The 23,809-nt window shown below is 46.5% G+C and overlaps 1 protein-coding gene across 1 annotated transcript in view; it reads right to left on the reverse strand.

Moving 5' to 3' along the window:
- Positions 1-19,001, reverse strand: part of LOC147120025 (cyclic nucleotide-binding domain-containing protein 2-like) — a 114,155-nt gene extending 95,154 nt beyond the window's left edge. The window contains exons 1-3 of the mRNA XM_085984192.1: positions 18,965-19,001; positions 14,952-15,136; positions 10,072-10,107 (exon numbers count right to left, since the gene is read on the reverse strand). Of these exons, the coding sequence (XP_085840318.1) occupies positions 10,072-10,107; positions 14,952-15,136; positions 18,965-19,001 (258 nt within the window). The remainder of the gene's footprint in view (positions 1-10,071; positions 10,108-14,951; positions 15,137-18,964) is intronic.
- Positions 19,002-23,809: the final 4,808 nt, after the last annotated feature.

Consider the following 23,809-nt stretch of genomic DNA (forward strand, 5'->3'; position numbering starts at 1 on the left):
CCACAGCACTTTGGGGCAGAGAATTCCAAAGATTCACAACCCTCTGAGTGAAGACATTCCTCCTCATCTCGGTCTTAAATGGCTGACCCCTTATCCTGAGACTGTGCCTCCTAGTTCTAGACTCTCCAGCCAGGGGAAACAACCTCTCAGCAGCTACCCTGTCAATCCCCCTCGGCAGGTTTCCTTCCCTGAAGGACATGAATGTTGGGTTGGGTTTTTGTGACAACCCAACAGCTTCATGATCACCTTTACTGAAGACCACCTTTTTATTTCCAGATTTTGTTAGTCAACTGAATTCAAATTCTCAAGCTGCCATGGTGGGATTTGAACTCACAGTTCCCTGGACTATTAGCCCAGGCTTCTGGGTTACTCGTCCAGTAACATTACTACTACACTACCGTACCCTAATGTGGTCATACCACCTCTTCAACAATCTGTAGTTGTACATAAAATGATTGCGCCCAGAATATGGTAAATGCCTACACAGGTTGGAGGAAGGGCGTAAGCTGTGATAACAAACTCTCTGGTTTCACCCTAGGGAGTGAAGTTCCCAGACTTCAGTTCCCTGCAGAAACCTTGCAACCTGATCTGGGATGGATTGAGCTGGGGAGCAACCAGAGACTTCTACCTGCAGCGTTTCAAATCGGTGTCCACCTGTTAGATACCACTGCCGACCTCTGAGTCAATGCCTGCCGGCCAGCACAGAATGGCAGCCAGACTGTGGCTGGTTTCAGAGCTGACGTGGCTGTCGTGTGCCAGTGTAGCCGGGACACGGGGCTTCCTAGCAAGAACACGGTCACTCTGTGTGGGGTGATAGTCCCGGCTCTCACAGGTCCAGCGCTCTGGGGATGTGCCGAACCTGCTTCTGCCGACATGGGCTCACATTGAGTGTTGTCCCTCCATGTGTCAGAATGGAATGAAAGAGACAACCAAAGACATAACAACCTCTTTTTGATGATGAGCTCCCTGTGTGATGGGAGGAGAGGGAGAAATGGGAGGGAGAAATATCAGTTTTGCATAATTAACGCTCAAAATATTGAGAACAAAATAATCTTGTGCTACCTTCATTCCGAATCGCCCCCCCGTTTCCCAGGGTTCCCCATCTCCATCCATCAAACCCTGACAGACATTGCCAGCGGCAGCTGAAGACTGGGTTTGGGGGGGAGGGGGATGGGCAGTCTCGAATCCGATGCCTCCCACGGTCCAAGAGCCCAATTTTCGGGCTCGGGAATGGCCACTTGGACAAGGTGCAGGAGGGCTGCCGTTGCCCGGGGAGAAGAACAGCAGCAGGAATCACCTCACCCAGGAGAGGGGTGGGAGGGCAAGGGACGAGGGGGAAAAAATGCAGCACATGTAGCAGGTCATTTATGGAGTCTGCCTCTTTTCGAACATAAGAACATAAGAAATAGGAGCAGGAATGGGCCACTTGGCCCCTCGAGCCTGCTCCGCCATTCAATAAGATCATGGCTGATCTTGGGCTCAAAGCCACTTCCCAGCCCACTCCCCATAACCCTTCATTCCCTTATCTTGCAAAAATCTGTCTATCTCCACTTTAAATGTATTTAATGACCCAGCCTCCACAGCTCTCTGGGGCAGAGAATTCCACAAATTTACGACCCTCTGAGAGAAGTTCCTCCTCATCTCAGTTCTAAAAGGGCGACCCTTTATTCTGAGACTGTGCCCCCGAGTTCTAGATTTCCCCACGAGGGGAAACATCCTCTCTGCATTTACCCTGTCGAGCCCCCTCAGTATCTTATATGTTTCGATAAGATCACCTCTCATTCTTCTAAATTCCAATGAGTATAGGCCCAGCCTGCTCAACCTTTCCTCATAAGTCAAACCCCTCATCTCTGGAATTAACCTAGTGAATCGTGTCTGAACTGCCTCTAATGCAAGTATATCCTTCCTTAAATAAGGAGACCAAAACTGTACGCAGTACTCAAGGTGTGGTCTCACCAATACTTTGTACAGTTGTAGCAGGACTTCCCTGCTTTTATACTCCAACCCTCTTGAAATAAAGGCTAACATTCCATTTGCCTTTTTGATTACTTGCTGTACCTGCATGCTAACTTTTTGTGTTTCATGCACAAGGACCCCCAGGTCCCTCTGAACTGTAGCATTTTGTAATCTCTCTCCATTTAAATAATAGTTTGCTTTTTTATTTTTCCTGCCAAAATGGATAACCTCGCACTTTCCCACATTATACTCCATCTGCCAAATGTTTGCCCACTCATCTAGCCTGTCTATATCCCTTTGCAGATTCTTTGGGGTCGATTTTAACTCAGCCGTGAGGCGGGCTTTGAGGCGTGTGGGGGGTTAAAATCGCAAAAACTGGGGGTTGGGATCCCCCCCGCCTGGCTCCCGACCCCGAGCCATTTTAACCCAGGCATGTCTGATGGTCCCGAATCAGTCCCGCCTCCAACAGGCGGGACTGGTCTTTAAGGCCTTTAATCAGCAATAATTGGCCTTTATAATGCCATTTTAACAGGCCCTTGCATTTTTAACACTTTTCCCACGTAAAACACGCCTGGTGGGGATCACGCCTGTGAAACCTGGCGTGAGCACTATTGGCTTGCTGACTATCAGCTGCAGTTCAACCATTAAAGAGGAGTTTTGATCAGTCACCATTTGCAGGTGGCAAGACTTTGTTGTTTCAGGCCTGTGGCAACTTTTACCAGACTTAACCACACCTGTGGAAGGTTGGAGCCTCACACACATCTCCAGTGTGACCTCCTGGGAAACCCCACTCGCCGCCTTCACTCAGCGCTTCCTCAACGGAGGCATATACCAGAAGCATGGGAGCCATTTATTTCCTTCCCTTCTGGGCATTAGAGGAGCTCGAACACCAGCCGCGGCACCAGCAGAACCGGGAACAACAGCAGCAGCAGCAACAGGAGCGCCAGGCTGCTGCTCACCCACCTGAAGCTGCACAGGCCAGAAGGGGCCAGCGCTTGGAAGTGGCTTGAGAGCACCTTGCTGCACATCAGGGGGCCATGGGGACCCGTATCTGCACTGGCAGTCCTACTCAGAAGGACTTCCATGAAGGTCTGGTTTCTCTGTTCAATAGATGCCCATCGCTCCTCAAGAGATGTCATTCTATTATGAACACTCACCATGTTTTCCATACCCTGGCGACTTATCTCCTCCATGGAGGTTGCCATCCTTTCCATGGTGATGCGTTCATGTGCCAATGACTCCACAAAGGCTCTGCTCATGTTCGCTATGGACTCCTCCATTCACTCCACACTCACATCGACCCTGGAGACAAAACCTGCCAGAGACTCCTGCATCTGTTCCTGGAGTTCCAGCCCCGCTGATCTTATGGATGGACCCAGAGGCAGAGGGTCGACATGCAGCTGAGCCGAGCTGGCAGAGTCCTGCACCCTCCGACTAGCACTCTCCACTGCTGTCCCTGTCTCCACAATCTACTGATGCACACTTGTGAGCTGTGATACACCAGGTGACAACACTACTCTATGTCCCGAAGGTCCCACCGAGGTGTGAGTGTCTGCGCTGGTGCTGGGTGCGCTGAATTCTGCTGACGCTGCGCCCTCAGAGGTTGCAGATTCTTCTGAGGAGTCTGGAAGGTCAGGCTCTTCCTCCTGGACAGTGGGGACGGGTGCTTGCGATGGTCCTGTGGGGGAGTAAAGGAAAGAGTTAGAGATGTGAGGTCAAGGTTACATGCACATTGCATATTGCAGATGATCATAGGTCCATCTGTTATAACTTCAGAATCATTATCGGCGACTCATGCAATGTCAATGAGGTGGAAAACTATTCTGTCACCAGTTTGCTGTGATGCACCCGTCTGTCCGTCCCCCACTTGGGCCTCATCCTCCAGTCCTACGATCTCCAGGACCGCCTCCTCCCAGGGGGTGAGGTGGGCTACTGATGGTGGCCCTCCTCCTGTCCTCGCTCGTTCTCTTTTATTGTGAGCTCTCTTTTCCTGCAATGAGGGAGACAAATGGAGTTTGAGTGAGAATGAAGGAGTGAGTGTAGAGAATCCATAGCATAGATGCTTAGAAGGAGACAAAGATGGAGTGAGGTGGCAAGACCAAGGGCCCTCCCTGTGTGTTGTCAGTTGTTTTCATAGCATCAGAGTGATAGGGAGTGTGAGGGCTGCATAGTCGAATAGTTAGGTGAATGTGAGCATAGAGAGAGAGGGAATGGGTAAGGGTGCATGGATGTCAGTGTCAAGTGGGATGTGGAGGAAGAGATTGCTAAAGCTGAGTGCTGGTGAGAAGAGGCAATAGAGATCAGATTGAGAGTGATGGGAACTTCATACTCACTTTTTCAGTGTGCTGAAGGTCATGAAATCTCTTCCTGCACTGTATCCAGGTTCTGCGGGTAGCCGATAAGGGGTTGACCTCCTCTGCCACTTGCAGCCATGCAGCCTTTGTCTGCTGGGGAGGCATCTTCCTCCCTGATGAAGGGAAGAGTACCTCCTTGTGAGCTCTTGCTCCCTCCACTAAAGCCTGCAGGGCAACGTCGTCAAAACGGGGTGCAGACCTCGGTCTTTCTCTTGCCATTCTGCTTCCAGCTCAGTGTATCAGCAAATGCCAAAAGGTTGGCAGCCTGCAGAAGAAGCAAGGCTTGTTGCAGACCCTAAATGCAGCAGCAATAATGTCGTCATATTATGCGACTTTCTGACTGGAAATACTCATTTGCCAAGGGTTCCCACACGTTAGAAATCAATTGGCCAATTGAGTTAAAATTGCATCAATCTCACACACCCATTTAGATTCGTGTGGGAAGCACCAAATTCGGGGAACCCGACAATCCCCCGCACCTGAGTTAAAATCGACCCCTTTGAGTCCTCTGCACAACTTGCTTTCCCACTCATCTTTGTATCACCCGCAAACTTGGCTACATTACACTCGATCTCTTCATCTAAGTCATTAATGTAGATTGTAAATAGTTGAGGCCCCAGCACCGATCCTTGTGGCACTCCACTAGTTACCGTTTGCCAACCAGAAAATGACCCATTTATCCCGACTCTCTGCTTTCTGTTAGTTAGCCAAATCTCTATCCATGCTGATATATTACCCCCAACTCCATGAGCTCTTATCTTATGCAGTAACCTTTTATGTGGCACCTTATCAAATTCCTTCTGAAAATCCAAATACACCACATCCACTGGCTCACCCTTGTCCACCCTTCTTGTTACATCCTCAAAGAACTCCAGCAAATTTGTTAAACATGATTTCCCTTTCCTAAAGCCATGCTGACTCTGTTTGATTGCAGTATGTTTTTCTAAATGCCCTGCTACTGCTTCCTTAATGAAGGACTCCAGCATTTTACCAACGACACATGCTAGGCTAACTGGTCTATAGTTTCCTGCTTTCTGTCTCCCTCCTTTCTTAAATAGGGATGTTACATTAGCGGTTTTCCAATCCGCTGGGACCTCTCCAGAGTCCAGGGAATTTTGGTATATTGCAACCAATGCATCCACTATCTCTGCAGCCACTTCTTTTAAGACCCTGGGATGCAGGCCATCCGGTCCAGGGGACTTGTCGTCTTTTAGTCCCATTATTTTACCGAGTACCATTTCCTTAGTGATAGTAATTGTCTTTAGTTCCCCACTCCCTGTGGCCCCTTGATTATCCATTATTGGGATGTTGTTAGTGTCTTCTACAGTGAAGACAGATGCAAAATATTTGTTCAGAGTCTCTGCCATTTCCCCGTTCCCCATTATTAATTACCCAGTCTCATCCTCTAAGGGACCAATGTTTACTTTTGCTACCCTCTTCCTTTTTATATACCTGTAGAAGCTCTTACTATCTGTTTTAATGTTTCTTGCCAGCTTACTCTCATAATTCATCTTCTCTCTCTTTATTATTTTTTTAGTCATCCTTTGCTGGTTTTTAAAAATTTCCCAATCCTCTGGTCTCCCACCAATCTTGGCAACATTGTATGCCTTCGTTTTCAATTTGATACCATCCTTTACTTCCTTAGTTAGCCACGGATGGTGCTCCCTTCTCTTAAAATCTTTCTTTCTCACTGGAATATATTTGTGTTGAGAGTTATGAAATACAGGAAACTTTTTTTTATCCGGCACGAACGGAACCGACGTGGTGCCGGTTCATCAAAAATTCCGGATAACCGAACGCTATAGTAAAAGATAGGGAGAGCTGACTGCTCCATATAAAGCAACAAACCCTGTTGCTTAACAACAACTGTAGAACAATGAACACAAGTTCAAGCGTCTCTGTAGCTTAGCAACAGCTGCAGCCACACCCTTGCACAGCACAGATGGAAGAAGGCAAATACCAGTATGAAGTAAAACCTACTCCTGAATTTTGCCGGTTAACCGAGATTTCCGGTTATTTAGGTGCCGGTAAATCGAAAGTTTCCTGTATCTCCTTAAATGTCTGCCACTGCATTTCAACTTCCTTACCCTTTAATTTGTTTTTCTAATCCACTTTAGCCAGTTCTGCCCTCATGTCATTATAATTGCCTTTGTTTAAGATCAGGACACTGGTTTTGGATACAACCTTCTCACCCTTCAACTGAATTTGAAATTCAACCATGCTATGATCACTCTTTCCTAGAGGATCCTTTACTATGAGATTATTTATTAATTCTGTCTCATTACATAGTACCAGATCCAAGATAGCCTGCTCCCTGGTTGGTTCCATTACCTACTGTTCTAGGAAAACATCCCGGATACACTCTATGAACTCCTCCTCCAGGCTACCATGGCCAATTTGATTTGTCCAATCAATATGGAGATTAAAATCACACATGATTATTACCATACCTTTTTTACAGGCCTCCATTATTTGTTGATTTATACTCTGTCCAACAGCATTGCTACTGTTCGGGGGCCTGTAAACTACGCCCACCAGAGACTTTTTCCCCTTATTATTTTTTATCTCCACCCAAAACGATTCTACATCTTGATCTTCTGAGGCAATATCACTTCTCATCTTTTACCAACAAAGCCACCCCACCTCCCTTTCCTTTCTTTCTATCCTTCCGAATTATCATATACCCTGGAATATTCAGTTCCCAGCTCTGGTTGCCTTGCAACCACGTCTCTGTAATGGTGATCAGATCATACCCATTTGTATCTATTTGTGCCGTCAGCTCATTTATCTTGTTACGAATGCTGTGTGCATTCAGATATAGAGCTTTTAATTTTGTCTTTTTCCTTGTTTTGGCCTTTTTTTCTGTTACACTCTTATTTTTAAACATTCTGTCCCTTCCTGTCACACTCTGGTTATTATTTCCCCTATCTCTAGCCTGCTCTATTGCTTTCTCATTTCTCATTGACTTTTTATTTTCCCGCTCACCTGGATCCTCCCCCCACCACTATTTAGTTTAAAGCCCTCTCTACAGCCCTAGTTATTCGATTTGCCAGGACTCCAGCCCCAGCATGGTTCAAGTGAAGCCCGTCCAAACGGAACAGCTCCCTCTTATCCCAGTACTGGTGCCAGTGCCCCACAAATGGAAACCCATTCCTCCCACGCCAGTCTTTGAGCCACTCGTTCATTTCTCTGATCTTATTTACCTATGCAAATTCGCTCGTGGCTCAGGTAGTAATCCAGAGATTATTACCTTTGTGGTTCTGCTTTTTAATTTAGCCCCTAGTTGCTCATACTCTCTCAGCAGAACCACTTTCTTTGTCCTACCTATGTCATCGGTACCTACGTGGACCATGACAACTGGATCTTCCCCCTCCCACTCCCACTCCAAGTTTCTCTCCAGCCCAGAGGAGATGTCCTTAACCCTGGCAGGTAACACAGCCTTCGGGACTCACGCTCTCACCTGCAGAGAACAGTATCTATCCCCCTCACTATACTGTCCCCAATCACTACAACATTTCTTTTTGCTCCCCCCACTTGAATGGCTCCCTGTACCATGATGCTGTGGTCAGTTTTCTCATCCTCCCTGCAGTCCCTGGCCTCGGCCACACAGGGAGCAAGAATCTCGTACCTGTTGGACAAGGCCAAGGGCTGAGGCTCCTCCACCACTACCTCCTGGATCTCAATACCTGCCTCGCTTGTAGTCACACCCTCCTGTCCCTGATCATGGGCCAAATTGGAAGTTTGTGACTGCCTCCTGGAACATAGTGCCCAGGTAACGCTCCCCCTCCCTAATGTGTCACAGTGTCTGAAGCTCGGACTCCAGCTCATCAACTCTGATCCAAAGTTCCTCGAGCAGCCAACATTTGCTGCAGATGTGGTCACCCTGGACCTCAATGGTGTCTACGAGCTCCCACATGCAACAACAACAACACGTTGCCTAGTCTCCTATCTCAATTAATTAATTAGTTTTAAAATTTGGAACACTTATATCTTTTAATCTACACCAAGGCACTTAAATTTAGACGCTCAAGTTTGGAAAAAAAGCGAGAAGTAGAGAACTACTCACCAACCAATCACTTACCTGCTTTCTGGTGACGTCACACTTCGATTACTTTTTGCTTCTTTACACTCACCAGTCCTTTGTATCGCGGCGTCTCCCGCTGCTCCCGAACTCTCCCGGGTTTTGGCACTCTCACTCCGCTCCCGCTGCTCCCGAACTCTCCCGGGTTTTGGCACTCTCACTCCGCTCCCGCTGCTCCCGAACTCTCCCGGGTTTTGGCACTCTCACTCCGCTCCCGCTGCTCCCGAACTCTCCCGGGTTTTGGCACTCTCACTCCGCTCCCGCTGCTCCCGAACTCTCCCGGGTTTTAGCGCTCTCGCTCTGCTCCCGCTGCTCCCGAACTCTCCCGGGTTTTGGCGCTCTCGCTCCGCTCCCGCTGCTCCCGAACTCTCCCGGGTTTTGGCGCTCTCGCTCCGCTCCCGCTGCTCCCAAACTCTCCCGGGTTTTGGCACTCTCACTCCGCTCCCGCTGCTCCCAACATCTCCCAGGTTTTGGCGCTCTCGCTCCGCTCCCGCTGCTCCCGAACTCTCCCGGGTTTTGGCGCTCTCGCTCCGCTCCCGCTGCTCCCGAACTCTCCCGGGTTTTGGCGCTCTCGTTCTGCTCCCACTGCTCCCGAACTCTCCCGGGTTTTGGCGCTCTCGCTCCGCTCCCGCTGCTCCCGAACTCTCCCAGGTTTTGGCGCTCTCGCTCCGCTCCCGCTGCTCCCGAACTCTCCCGAGTTTTGGCGCTCTCGCTCCGCTCCCGCTCCGCTCCCGCTCCGCTCCCGCTGCTCCCGAACTCTCCCGGGTTTTGGCACTCTCGTTCTGCTCCCGCTGCTTTTGAACTCTCCCGAGTTTTGGCGCTCTCACTCTGCTCCCGTTGCTTTTGAACTCTCCCGGGTTTTAAACAACCAGAAATACAAACCAATAAAGGCCAAGTGCGGCCCACAGACTTTAGTCCATTCTTTTCACTAGCACCTGTCACTTTCACCACACAGTGCCTTTCTTTGAAGAGTTCTTTGCTCCGCACAGTGCCTGAGTGACCTGCAGTGGTCTGGGGGCTGTGGGCGTGCCCTATTAAAGAGACCCTGCCATCGTGTAGAGCACCTGTACACCTAGAGGCTTCACAAGGACAGCGATGTCACGGTGTCCTCCGTCTCACAAACTGTGCCAGTAAACCAGGAGCTGAAAGGCCATGTCATAATGACTTCCATCACCAGAGACCACAGCCTCGATTTTAGCCCCACACACCCTCCCGGACAGGTAGGAAAAGGTCAGGCAAGAGGTTAAAATCCTAAAACTCCAGATTCTGCCTCCATCCGGGCCCCGATCCCAGCTGCTGTGTTGCAAAAGGCGTCATTTTAAGGTCCAGCCAGGGGAGTGCCTCGCTGTCTGCTGCCCGACAGCAGCAACATGGAGTCCTTGAGCCTCCCCCAGCCCCAGCCTCCCCTCGATCTTCGAGGACATGTGTGACAGTGAGAGGGACGGGTGTGACAGGGCTCAGGACAGGTGTGACAAGGAGTGGGACAAATCTTTGGCTGGCTGTCACTGTCCTGGAATATCTCAGACATGGTACATAACACTCTGTGTGGAACCAAAAGGCCTGTTATTAATCGTGCCCATAATCCTACCGTGTTACTCCTTGTGGAGCCTAGGTGCTAGACCAACAGTGTTTTCAATCTAAAACACTTCACAGAAAGAAATAAACGACACTGTAACTCACATGGAGATTGTTCCTTTCATGATCATTCTCAGGATCCTGAGGAGAGAGTAATAAAAATACAGGATTTGAATAAAGAGCACAGAAGAGGTGAAGGTGAACAGAGGATGGTGAATATAGGGAGCAGATTGCCTCGGCTGGCAGTGCAGGCAGGAGTAATGAACCTTGGGGCCAGCAAGTGGACGGCAACAGTCTCGTCTGGTCCTGTCCATCCCTTTCTTCATAGGTCTATTTACCATCAGAGTACACTGATTAAATCTCTGCCAATCAGGTGTCTCAAACTTTCTCTGGGCATCAGGGATGGGCAATGAATGCCGGCCTTGCCAGCAACACCCACTTCCCAAAAATGAATTTTAAAAAGGCAATCTTTTCATTGTACTCGGTTAAAATTGCTGATTGGGATGTCACTTCAGAGGAACAAAACTGGTAGGTTTGCATTCCTTGAGGAGCCAGTTGATAAACGTTTAGAGTTTCAGGGAGTGCTGGGTGTTTGGCTGGAATGTGTGCTGAGTCTGGGATGCACTACGTACAACACACTGTTACAGTACTTCTGCCAGCCACTTTTTAAATAACAAAATCCTGGTGTGTTGTATGGTCCCCTCCCCCAGCCCCAAGACATGGTTGAGTTAATTGGAGATAGCCTTCAATGCATTCAAGGAGTTGCGGTGCATTGATTGCTTGCCGAGAATGACACTAGGGCATTTTGGGAGTTTTGTCTAAAGGGTCCATAAACAGTCACACTAATGCATTCTGGGATTTGCAGATGGCAACCTAATTTAGCCGCTTCATTCAACTGACGGCTCCGAACTCAAGTCTCAGGCATCTCAGGAATGGACCAGCCTCTGAGCAAACCCCTTGTTAGAGGCATTTCAAACACAAGGTAAATATAATCATTTTTATATGTTCAGTATTTAAAGGTCTTATTTCCCACATTAAGTCCTCAGTTTTGTGAAAAAGCAAGTTGGCAGCCAAGATTTTCGGAAAGTATTTGGAGCCAATTTCATTGGTTCCCCTTCAACCATTTTTTTTCATTCGTTTATGGGATGTGGGCGTCGCTGGCATTTATTGCCCATCCCTAATTGCCCTTGAGAAGGTGGTGGTGAGCCGTCTTCTTGAACCGCTGCAGTCCGTGTGGTGAAGGTACTCCCACAGTGCTGTTAGGTAAGGAGTTCCAGGATTTTGACCCAGTGACGATGAAGGATCGGTGATATATTTCTAAGTCAGGATGTTGTGTGACTTGGAGGGGAACTTGGAGGTGGTGGTGTTCCCATGCACCTGCTGCCCTTGTCCTTCTAGGTGGAAGAGGTCGTGGGTTTTGCTACCTGTAGTTGTTTGCTGACTGCTCATTTTTGATTGGTAGGTAATTGTTCATTGGCATACTCCCAATCTCTCCAATTGTAATGTTACTGTTTTATGAATATGAAATTTGACTTAATCAGGTGTAAATACAACACTGAAATGTGATGGACAAAACAGGAGCTAGGTGCAAAACTTTTACATGGAGATATTCTGTTCACAAGATCAATACCAAAGAAGAAGGCATTTGTGGCCCCGTTTACTTCATTCATCTATTGACAAAGACGCTACAGTTCCATCTCATTATCTAACACTCTCCTGGCCGGCCTCCCACCTTGCACCCTCCGTAAACTTCAGCTCATCCAAAACTCAGCTGTCAGTATCCTAACTTGCACCGAGTCCTGTTCACTCATCACCCCTGTGCTCGCTGACCTACATTGGCTCCCAGTCTAGCAACGTCTCAATATTAAAATTCTCATCCTTGTTTTCAAATCTCTCCCTGGCCTCGCCCCTCCCTATCTCTATAACCTCCCGTACAACCCTCCAAGAACTCAGCGTTCCTCCAATTCTGACCTCTTGCACATTCCCCATTTTCATAACTGTACCGTCAGCAGCCGTGCCTTCAGCTGCCGAGGCCCTAAGCTCTGGAATTCCCTCCCTAAACCTCTCCACCTCTCTCTCTCTCTCTCTCTCTCCTCCTTTAACACACTCCTTAAAATCTTTGACCAAGTTTTTGGTCACCTGTCCTAATATCTCATGTGGCTCGGTGTCAAATTTAGTGTGATTACGCTCCTTTGAAGCACTTTGGGATGTTTTACTTAAAGCCGCTATATAAATGTAGGTTGTTCTTCTTCTTCTTCTTCCATTAATCTACAGGAAGCCCATTTCATGGGTTGATACCTCTTTCTGTGAAGAACCTCCTAATATTACTCCCAAACTTGTCTTTTACTAGTTTCCAATCTGCTCCCTTGTCCTACTGTCACAGTTTAGCTTAATGTTCTTTTCTATACTATTTACTATCTTCATTGATCGAGCTGCAACAGCTGAGAGCAACTGGGTTTTGCCAGCCGCCGCCAGATTCATTGGCTCCCATTCTGGCCAATTGTAAATGTGTAGAGGTAGCTCAGTGCAAGCGATGTTATGGCCCCATGGCTGGCTTCAACTTGAATGGGAGAGAGCGTAGGGGTCAGTGTAGCAGCGCTCTCCTGAAACCAGTTTTTTTATTAGCAGCAAAGCAAAAGTATCTTCAGAACAGCATGGTGCACGGCATAGTCAATTCCAGGTCTCCTCTTCCAATGGTTTTCGGAAGGCCAGCTAATACATAAGAGGGTAGGGAGGAGAGGCGAAGGCTACAAGTGAGGTTAACCTGGTGTTTATTGGGGTGAAGGCAGTAAATAGAGGACAAACTATTCTGGGCACCGTGCCTCGGGAAGAATATATTAGCCTTGGAGGGGGTGCAGCGCAGATTCACCTGAAGAATATCAGGGTTAAAAGGGTTAAATGATGAGGACAGGTTGCTTAGAATAGGCTTGTGTTCCCTTGATTACCGAAGATTGAGAGATGAGCTAATTGAGTTGTATAAGATGAGTCAAGGAGTTGATAGGGTAGAGAGAGAGAAACGATTCCCTCTGGTGGGGGAAGAGTCCAGAACAAGGGGCATGACATTAAAATGAGAGCTAGGCCGTTCAGGGGTGATATCAGGAAGCACTTCTTCACATAAAAGGTAATGGAAATCTGGAACTCTCTCCTCCAAAAAGACTGTTGAGGCTGGGAACTGAGATTGATAAATTTTTGTTAGTATTAAGGGATGTGGAACCAAGGCGGGTAAATGGAGTTAAGATACATGAATTGAATGGTGGAACAGGCTCGAGGGGCCCACTCCTGTTCCTATGTTCCAGAGCGTAACAAAGACTAAACTATCCAGCAGCATTACTTCGTCTTGCTCTCGTACCCATGAACCATGACCAGCAGCTGGCACTAACTCCTTCAAACCACTCTGAAAAATACCAAGTTGGCATTGTGAAAAATAGAGATACGCCAAATTCCTACATGCCAACCATTCACAGGTGATCAGCATTCTGGGAACTCAGTCGGTACACTCGTGTTCATAGATGAAGGTCAGTGTGGACCAGTAACCCGCTGCCCACAATGCACGAGTCCTGCTGCTATTTGAAGTGATTCTGGTTGCTGAACGCTGTGTGCAAGAATTCTCATGAGAACAGGAACTCCAGCCTACAGTACACAGCAACCAGAATCACTTCTAAGTAGCCTAGAACTTCGGTCGGAGCAGAGCCCGAGTGCAAGGGGGAAATGAAGGGAAGGGTAGATTGAAGGAAAGTGGGAAGTAAAAGGAAGGGGAAAGTGAAGGGGAGGGGGAAAGGGAAGAGGGGAGAATCCTATGGGATGGGTAGAAGGAAAACTCCAGCATTAACTGAAAGGGAATTGGGAAGGGTGAACGCCAGCTTGAACGGAAGGGGTTGGAGGGCGCTGGATTGAACAAGGGGTGGTAGAAGAATACCATCCTGAACCAAGCTGGAGTGCAAGACATTGGCAGCATAAACTATGAGGAGGAGAGGCATACCAGGTTAAATTGGGAAGGTGGTGGGGGGGGGGGGGATAGGCAGGTAGTGTCAGCATGAACTGGGAAGGTTGGAGGAGGAGAAAATATATCTGTGTGGGTTCAATAGCTTCTTGAACTGGGACAAGGGAGTTGGATGAGGGAAAGTGGCTGTTGAGGTAGCTCTTCAGGGAAGTGATGGTCTGCTCAGTCAGCTGAAAATCCACCTGACTTTATTTTTCCTATTTTTAAGATTGAAAAATCTATCAATTACAAAGCATAAGTGTTTCAAATGAACCGACTGTACCATTTTCGGATGGCGGGGGCATGTTTCTAGGCCCTGCTAGAAATTAAATTCTGTGCCAACATTTGGATTTCCCTTTCAGAATTTTATGTACTTGTGTGGTTTTTTTTGCCCCTCTCCAATACCAGTAAACAAATGTTGGATCGCCCAAAAGCCCCTGTAGGTACTGGTCTTCACTTGTCACATGACTGGTCATCCAAACATTGGATTATCTGCCTGAAAGGGTGGTGGAAACATAGAAAAATAGGAGCAGGAGTAGGCCATTCGGCCCCTCGAGCCTGCTCCGCCATTCAATGTGATCATGGCTGATCCTCTATCTCAATACCATACTCCCGCTCTCTCCCCATACCCCTTGATGCCTTTTGTGTCTAGAAACATTCAACAGTAACTTTCAAAGGGGAATTGGAAACATTGGCAGGGCTATGGGGAAAGAAGGTGGAGCCAGCTGGGTAGCACTGTCAAAGAGCCGGCACAGACACGCTGGGCCGAATGGCCTCATTCCGTGCTGTAAGCTTCAATGATCAGACTTTTGGGGGAACTGCCTAAGACTTTTCTTTTAAGATGTTTGGCAGCTTTTGATGCTTTTCTAAGTTAATGTGCAGATCAACCAGAAACTGATATAAACGAGGGGAGCTAGAAGCAGAATCAAAGTTACAAAAATGAATGGATCACAAACAACCGAGGCGAAATTCCCGGCCCATATGTATATGGTTAAAGTTCTGTTACTTGGGTCGGCGACACCGCCTGGGGTTCGAGGCCGGCCTCTTGGCTGCTTTTCCTTGAGCTGTCTGTACTCTCTGGGGAGCTCATCCCCTCACCCCCGGTGCGCTGAAACTGCTGTGCCGGTTTCTCGCTGCCACCGCCCTCGCACGGGGCTGTGAACGGCGTCTTTCGAAAACCGGCCCGCCGTTCTGAATCGAAACAGCCGCCAAACGCTCGCCCCAACCCCAGCCTGGTGACCCCAGCACAGAGGAGCCCTTGGGCTTCGAATGGTCCTCCCTGGGAATCTGCTCCCGCCCAGCAGGGCGGCCCAAAACATTGGGCAGTGGAGTGGAGATCTCGCTCTTGCAAGCTCACTGCTGCCTTTGTTGAATTTCAATCTCCAGCTTCTTCGACCTGTTCCCAAAATAGAAGTTGGAAAATGCACGCTAACACCAAAAGGCTGCACGTCCGAGTGAGATAAGAGACAACTGACTTCTGCAGTGTTTATTTTTTATGGTTATGTCACTTAAATCCAGCATTGTAAATTGTAATTTAAGTTGCGATGAGATGCTTATCAATGTACCATTCAGCAGATGGTCCTGATCCCCACTATAAAGTCTTCAGCTTGTACATCGCTGCTTGGGTAGTACCAGCCCTGGCTCACCTTTCATATGAGACATTAAACCGAGGCCCCAGATGCTGTTTGTGGGAGCTTGCTGTGCGCAATTTGGCTGCCGCATTTCCTACATTCTAACAGTGACCACACTTCAAAAGTACTTCATTGGCTGTAAAGCACTTTGGGACATATAAATGCAAGTCTTTCTCTTAAATATAAACCACAACTTAGATAGGGTTCTCATCCCTTTATACTGTGTGCCTGTAATTTTGTCCTGAGCACATTGCTGTTTCTGGGTTTCCAACATTACATAGAAACTAGGAGCAGGAGTACGCCATTCAGCCCCTCGAGCCTGCTCCACCATTCACTGAGATCATGGCTGATCATCCAAATTCAGTACACTGTTCCTGCCTTCTCTCCATATCCCTTGATCCCTTTAGCCTTAAGAAATATATCTAACTCCTTGAATATATTTAATGAATTGGCCTCTACTGCCGCCTTTGGTAGAGAATTCCACAGGTTCACCACTCTCTGGGTGAAGAAATTCCTCATCTCAGTCCTAAATGGCTTACCCCTTATCCTTAGACTGTGACCCCTGGTTCTGGACTCCCCGCCCATCAGGAACATCCTTCCTGCATCTAGTCTGTCTAGTCCTGTTAGAATTTTATAAGTTTCAATGAGATCCCCTCTCATTCTTCTAAACTCCAGCGAGTACAAGCCCAATCGACCCAATCTCTCCTCATACGTCATTCCTGCCATCCCAGATACCAGCCTGGTGAATCTTCGCTGCACTCCCTCCATGGCAAGAACATCCTTCCGCAGATAAGGCGACCAAAACTGCACACAATACTCAAGGTGTGGTCTCACCAAGGCCCTGTACAACTGCAGCAAGACATCCTTGTTCCTGTACTCAAACCCTCTCGCTACGAAGGCCAACATACCATTTGCCTTCTTAACCGCCTGCTGCACCTGCATGCTTACTTTCAGCGACTGGTGCACAAGGACACCCAGGTCTCGTTGCACTTCCCCTTCTCCCAATCTATTGCCATTCAGATAATAATCTGCCTTCCTGTTTTTGACACCAAAGTGGATAACCTTGCATTTATCCACGTTATATTGCATCTGCTATGCTTCTGCCCAATCACCCAACCTGTCCAAATCATACTGGAGTTTCTCGGCAACCTCCTCACAGCACACACGCCCGTTGTGTCGTCTGCAAACTTGGAGATATTGCATCTAGTTCCCTCGTCCAGATCATTATAAATATTGTGAATAGCTGGGGTCCTAGCACCGATCCCTGCGGTACCCCACTAGTCACTGCCTGCCACTCGGAAAAAGACCCGTTTATTCCAACTCTTTGCTTTCTGTCTGCCAACCAGTTCTCTATGCAAGTCAGTACCTTACCCCCAATCCCATGTGCTTTAACTTTACACGCTAATCTCTTATGCGGGACCTTATCGAAAGCCTTTTGAAAGTTCAAATACACCACATCCACTGGTTCTCCCTTATCTATTTTACTAGTTACATCCTCAAAAAATTCCAGTAGATTAGTCAAGCACGATTTACCTTTTGTAAATCCATGTTGACTTTGTCCGATCCGGTCACTGTTTTCCAAGTGCTCTGCTATTACATCTTTTATGATGGACTCTAGCATTTTCCCCACTACCGATGTCAGGCTTACCAGTCTGTAATTCCCCTTTTTCTCTCTACCACCTTTTTTGAATAGTGGGGTAACATTAGCTACCCTCCAATCCATGGGTATTGTTCCAGAGTCTATAGAATTTTGGAAGATGACCAGCAATGCATCTACTATTTCTAGGGCCACTTCCTTAAGTACCCGAGGATGTAGATTATCAGGCCCTGGGGATTTATCGGCCTTCAATCCCATCAATTTCCCTAACACCATTTCCCTACAAATACTGATTTCTATCAGTTCCTCTCTTTCATTAGACCCTATGTTCCCCGACATCTCTGGGAGGTTATTTGTGTCCTCCTTTGTGAAGACAGAACCAAAGTATTACAACAGTAATGCTACATAAATGCAAGTGTTTCTTTAGTTGAAGTCAAATGGAGGGAGGGGTGAGAGAAATAAAGGGATATGGGAGCAGGGTGAGCACATGTCTTAAGACTAGTGCTTGTGTGGAGAATAAAAACCAGACTGGTTGGGCCGAACAGCCCATTCCTCGGTTGAACGTTTGATGCCATTCTGTTTGTTGTCAGTTACGGTATAACGGTTCTGGGGTCTTATCCAGGACCATTTTTTTGGACAGGCAACCCCTTAAACTTTTCTGACAGGACATGTTTTGATTTGTGACGATTTAAGATAAGCTGTACAGTGACAAAGGATTAAAACTTGCTACAACAAACAAATTGCACAATCTGAATTGGCATCAGTAATATCCAGCTCACAGCATTAAATCTCACTCCTGTGCCAAATCAGACTTGTATCAACTCCACTCGTAGCTATGGCTTTACCTTCTAGTGTTGCTGATAAACTGGAACAGTAATAACCTAGACTTGGGTTGACAGGGCATAATTTCAAAGTTTGCAGACGACAAAACTTGGAAATGTAGTAAACAGTGAGGCGGATAGTAGCAGACTATAGGGCAGTGGTGAAATTGGCAGACACAGGACAGATGAAATTTAATGCAGAGGTGTGAAATAATACATTTTGGGAGGAGGAATGAGGAGCAGCAAAATAAACTAAATGGTACAATTTTAAAGGGGATACAGGAACATAAAGACCAGAGGGAGGTGTCATTTAACAATCTGAGCAATAACCATTAAACCATCAGATAATAACTCACTATGTAAAAAAATTCTCACTCAACACTGTATCTTAACTTCATCTTGAAATTCACAACCCAGCCCTCTCCAATGTATGCTCCAGCTCCCATGGGTAGGCTATTTGTTTCTAGGTCTCTGTAGCGCAAGAGAGGGGGGGGGGGGCTGCTGGGATGTAGAAGTGGTTCATTTTCTCTCAACAGCAAATGTTCTCTCATTCAGACATTTTAAGAAGCCCAGGTACAAACCCAGACCCATGATGTACCACTCTGGCATGGCTTGTGGCACCATCCCATCTCTATATAATGGGATAGAATGAAGAACTGTACACTGGAATTCTATGCTAAGATCAGGATTCCTTATAAAGGAAAATCCTCTAGTATCATGACCTGGATGCACATCTGCTATGATAATAATTACATGAACCAACATCTTACACTTTAAAACAACTATCCTCAAGTACTTCATGGATTTACATTAACCCATATAGCAGCTGATGAATTGTACAAGTTTAACCCAGCCTGCAATAGCCATGTCAGGTTGGCAGTCAGCCTTCCTGCACCCTGAATGTCATGGCATTGGTAGACATGTGCTCTCTTCACAGCTCTTTCCACTTGCTCAGATTTTCAAAACTTACTTCCTCTCTCTTGTTGCTCAGGCCTTGCACCATGCATAGCTATGGCCAACAGAATAGGCAGGGACAGAACTTCAATAAGATTCAAGCCTGCTGCTGGGAGGCGCGCAAGAATGGTCAAGTGATGATCACCCTGTTAATTTTAGTCCCTCTCAAAGGCAGGGACCCAGCCTCTGCTCAGTATCCCTTTTCACTAAACAGTTGAGTTTAAAAACTCAGCAGAGATGGGGAACTCTTTATCTCAATCAATGCATTGGTGCTTCAACATGAACTGCTTCTCATATTTAACACAACTGATGAAACTTAGCATCTTTTGTACTCCACAAACACAGACATAATGGATCAGTGAAATGGATAGGTTGTCACAAACTCCACTTATGGCAATCCAGAGTTCCCTCAAATAGCATTATGTAACTAGAATTAAATGAAGTGAAAGGAAAATCCTTACCTTTGCAGTGAAAGTTTACACTAGGATTAATTTCTTCAGAGTAAGATATTACAAAAAGGTTAAATCTGACAAACAAATAATGAACCCAGACTCATTGTCCACGTTTTCATCACAACGCCTTAACTCTGGCTAAAATAGTTTTGGGTGCACAGATTGCATGCTGTCGTATACACTGAACTCCTGCAATAATTATACGAACATACAAAAATGATGGGCTTGAAAAGACAAGCTGGTGCATTAAGCCTGCCCCATAATACTTGATAACTAGAGCACCATGACTAGACAAGCCTTCCCTTCACCCACCCTCATCCCCCCAAGCCATGTAATCTCCTGGGCGAGGCAAAATACCCAGAAAAAACTCAGGGCCAATAAGGGAAAAAATACTTTATAAAATTCCTCTCCAATCCCTTCAGGTGATCAAAACCAGTCCAGGAGCTCACATGGACCAAGTGTTATCTGTAAAGACACTTAACTAATTATAGTTTACATCAGCGGTTATGTTTATAGACTAATGAACACTAATGTCTCATCCTAAACTTGAACTTACTGTAGCTGCGCAGGTTTTCCACTCATCTGTCTTCACTCCTAACTGTAACCCTTATTACACAGTTCCAACATACAAAACACATGCAGGTATCAGTAATATCTGGGTTTATTACTCACAATGTAGTATATTTTTGGTTTAACTATTTTTAATTGCGCATCATAGCCACAAACTGGACAGTGTAAAGATCAAAAACAAGTTTACTGCAGAGAGACTAGAAATATTACCCCATTACTTCTCAGACTGGGCTCAGTCCAGTCAGAGATAGAGGACTGATCACCTTCTCACTCAATGGGACTAAGTGTTGCACTGTGGTAGAACACTGCCCTTTCACCTGGGTTTAAACTAAAATGGCAGGGGGTTGGGAACCTGAGCAGGGAGACAGAGGAAAGGGAAACAAGGATAAAAGCAAAAGATAGGAAGGAGAAAAACAAAAGCGGCAGAGAAATCAACAGTTTAAATCAAACATGGCCACAGTAAATAATAATTCTAATAGGTCTAAGAGCGTTAAAAAAACAAGCCTGAAGGCTTTGTGTCTTAATGCGAGGAGCATTTGTAATAAGGTGGATGAATTGGCTGCGCAAATAGAAGTAAACAAATACGATTTGGTTGGGATTACGGAAACGTGGCTCAAGGAAGGCCAGGACTGGGAACTCAACATCCAGGGGTATTCGATATTCAGGAAAGATAGGCAAAAAGGAAAGGGAGGTGGGGTAGCATTACTGGCTAAAGAAAGGATTAACACAATTGTAATGAAGGATATTAGCTCTGATGAGGTGGAATCTGTATGGGTAGAATTGAGAAATACTAAGGGGAAAAAAACGTTAGTGGGAGTGGTTTATAGACCTCCAAACAGTAAGGCGGAGGTTGGGGATGGCATTAAAAGGGAAATTAAAGAAGCATGCAATAAGGGCACAGCAGTCATCATGGGTGACTTTAATCTACATATAGATTAGGCCAACCAAATTAGTAACAATACTGTGGAGGAGGAATTCCTGGAGTGTTTACGGGATGGTTTCCTGGACCAATATGTCGAGGAACCAACCAGAGATCAGGCCATCTTAGACTGGGTATTATGTAACGAGGAAGGATTAATTAGCAATCTTGTTGTACGAGGCCCCTTGGTTCGGAGCGATCATAATATGATTGAATTCTTCATTAAGATGGAGAATGAAGTAGTTGACTCGGAGACTAGGGTCCTCAATTTAAATAAAGGAAACTACGATGGTCTGAGGAGCGAGTTGGGTAGGATTGATTGGGGAATGGCACTCAAAGGGTTGACGGTGGATAGGCAATGGCAAACATTCAAAGACCGAATGGATGAACTACAGAATTTGTTCATCCCAGTTTGGCATAAAAATAAAACAAAAAAGGTGACCCAACCGTGGCTAACAAGGGAAATTAGGGATAGCATAAGGTCCAAGGAGAGGGCATATAAATTGGCCAGAAAAAGCAATAATCCTGAGGATTGGGAGCAGTTTAGGATTCAACAAAGGAGGACAAAGGGATTAATTAAGAAAGGGAAAATAGAATATGAGAGTAAGCTTGCAGGGAACATAAAAACTGACTGTAAAAGCTTTTTATAGATATGTGAAGAGAAAAAGATTGAAGTCAAGCGTAGGTCCCTTGCAGTCAGAATCGGGGGAATTTATAATGGGGAACAAAGAAATGGCAGACCAACTAAATACATATTTTGGTTCTGTCTTCACAAAGGAGGACACAAATAACCTCCCAGAGATGCCGGGGAACATAGGGTCTGATGAAAGGGTGGAACTGAAAGAAATCAGTATTTGTAGGGAAATGGTGTTAGGAAAATTGATGGGACTGAAGGCTGATAAATCCCCAGGGCCTGATAATCTACATCCCAGGGTACTTAAGGAAGTGGCCCTAGAAATAGTAGATGCATTGCTGGTCATCTTCCAGAACTCGATAGACTCTGGAACGGTACCCATGGATTGGCGGGTAGCTAATGTTACCCCACTATTCAAAAAAGGTGGTAGAGAAAAGGCGGGGAATTATAGACCGGTAAGCTTGACATCGGTAGTGGGGAAAATGCTAGAGTCCATTATAAAAGATGTAATAGCAGAGCACTTGGAAAGCAGTGACTGGATCGGACAAAGTCAACATGGATTTACAAAAGGTAAATCGTGCTTGACTAATCTACTGGAATTTTTTGAGGATGTAACTGGTAAAATAGATAAGGGAGAACCAGTGGATGTGGTGTATTTGGACTTTCAGAAGGCTTTCGATAAGGTCCCGCATAAGAGATTAGCGCGCAAAATTAAGGCACATGGGATTGGGGGCAAGGTATTGACTTGGATAGAGAACTGGTTGGCGGACAGAAAGCAGAGTTGGAATAAACGGGTCGTTTTCCGAGTGGCAGGCAGTGACTAGTGGGGTACCGCAAGGTTCGGTCCTAGGACCCCAGCTGTTCACAATATATATTAATGATCTGGACGAGGGAATTGGATGTAATATCTCCAAATTTGCAGACGACACCACGCTGGGTGGGAGGGTGTGCTGTGAGGAGGATGTCGTGAAACTCCAGTACGATTTGGACAGGTCGGGTGATTGGGCAGAAACATGGCAAATGCACTATAATAATGTGGATAAATGTGAGGGGTGGCAAAAACAGGAAGTCAAATTATTTGAATGGCAATAGATTGGGAGAAGGGGAAGTGCAAAGAGACCTGGGTGTTTTTGCGCACCAGTCGCTGAAGGTAAGCATGCAGGTGCAGCAGGCGGTTAATGGTATGTTGGCCTTCATAGCAAGAGGGTTTGAGTACAAGAACAAGGATGTCTTGCTGCAGTTGTACAGGGCCTTGGTGAGACCACACCTTGAGTATTGTGTGTAGTTTTGGTCGCCTTACCTGAGGAAGGACATTCTTGCCATGGAAGGAGTGCAGCGAAGATTCACCAAGCTGATACCTGGGATGGCAGGAATGACGTATGAGAGATTGTGTCGATTGGGCTTATACTCACTGGAGTTTAGAAGATTGAGAGGGTATCTCATCGAAACCTATAAAATTCTGTCAGGCCTGGACAGACTAGATGCAGGAAGGATGTTTCTGATGGCTGGGGAGTCCAGAACCAGGGGTCATAGTCTAAGGATAAGGGGTAAGCCATTTAGGACTGAAATGAGGAGGAATTTCTTCACCCAGAGTGGTGAACCTGTGGAATTCTCTACCACAGAGGGGGGGGGGTGGAGGCCAGTTCATTAAGTATATTCAAGAAAGAGTTAGATATATTTTTTAAGGCTAAAGGGATCAAGGGATATGGGGAGAAGGCAGGGACCGGGTACTGAATTTGGATGATCAGCCATGATCGCATTGAATGGCGGAGCAGGCTCGAAGGGCCGAATGGCCTACTCCTGCTCCTATCTTCTATGTTTCAAATATTCTCCATAAAGGCTGGATCAATGATGGCTGCATTTATTTTGCTTCAGGTACATATATGCAAGACCAATTTCAGCAGGGCTCTACCCCATATCTTGTAAAATAGAAAGCTCCACTGAACGGTCCAATAATGTACTGTTACTGGAAATCTCAGCTATTCCTAGTTGCAGTGTTTTATACTAAAAAAACTCTTAAGCTTTGAGATGGGCCATTTTGTGTAGGACACTTCCTTGTGGCACCATGATGTTCCACTCCAGTGACATCATGAATGGGAACAGGTGTGTTAAGGCCAGCTCTCCCCATTCCCGTCACACTAATGGAACGAATATTCACTTTGTTTGCTGTGAATGATGCTTTTGTTAACTACGATTTCAGCTTGGGTAAGTGTTGGTGCAATATAGGCATCTCCTCTCAGCATGCCATGACGCATGTGGTTTCATTCCATTTAAAAATCCAGTTAC

This window comes from Somniosus microcephalus, chromosome 4 (assembly GCF_052327205.1).
Source record: "Somniosus microcephalus isolate GS21.2 chromosome 4, FLI_Smic_1.0, whole genome shotgun sequence".
In the NCBI taxonomy this organism is placed as follows: domain Eukaryota; kingdom Metazoa; phylum Chordata; class Chondrichthyes; order Squaliformes; family Somniosidae; genus Somniosus; species Somniosus microcephalus.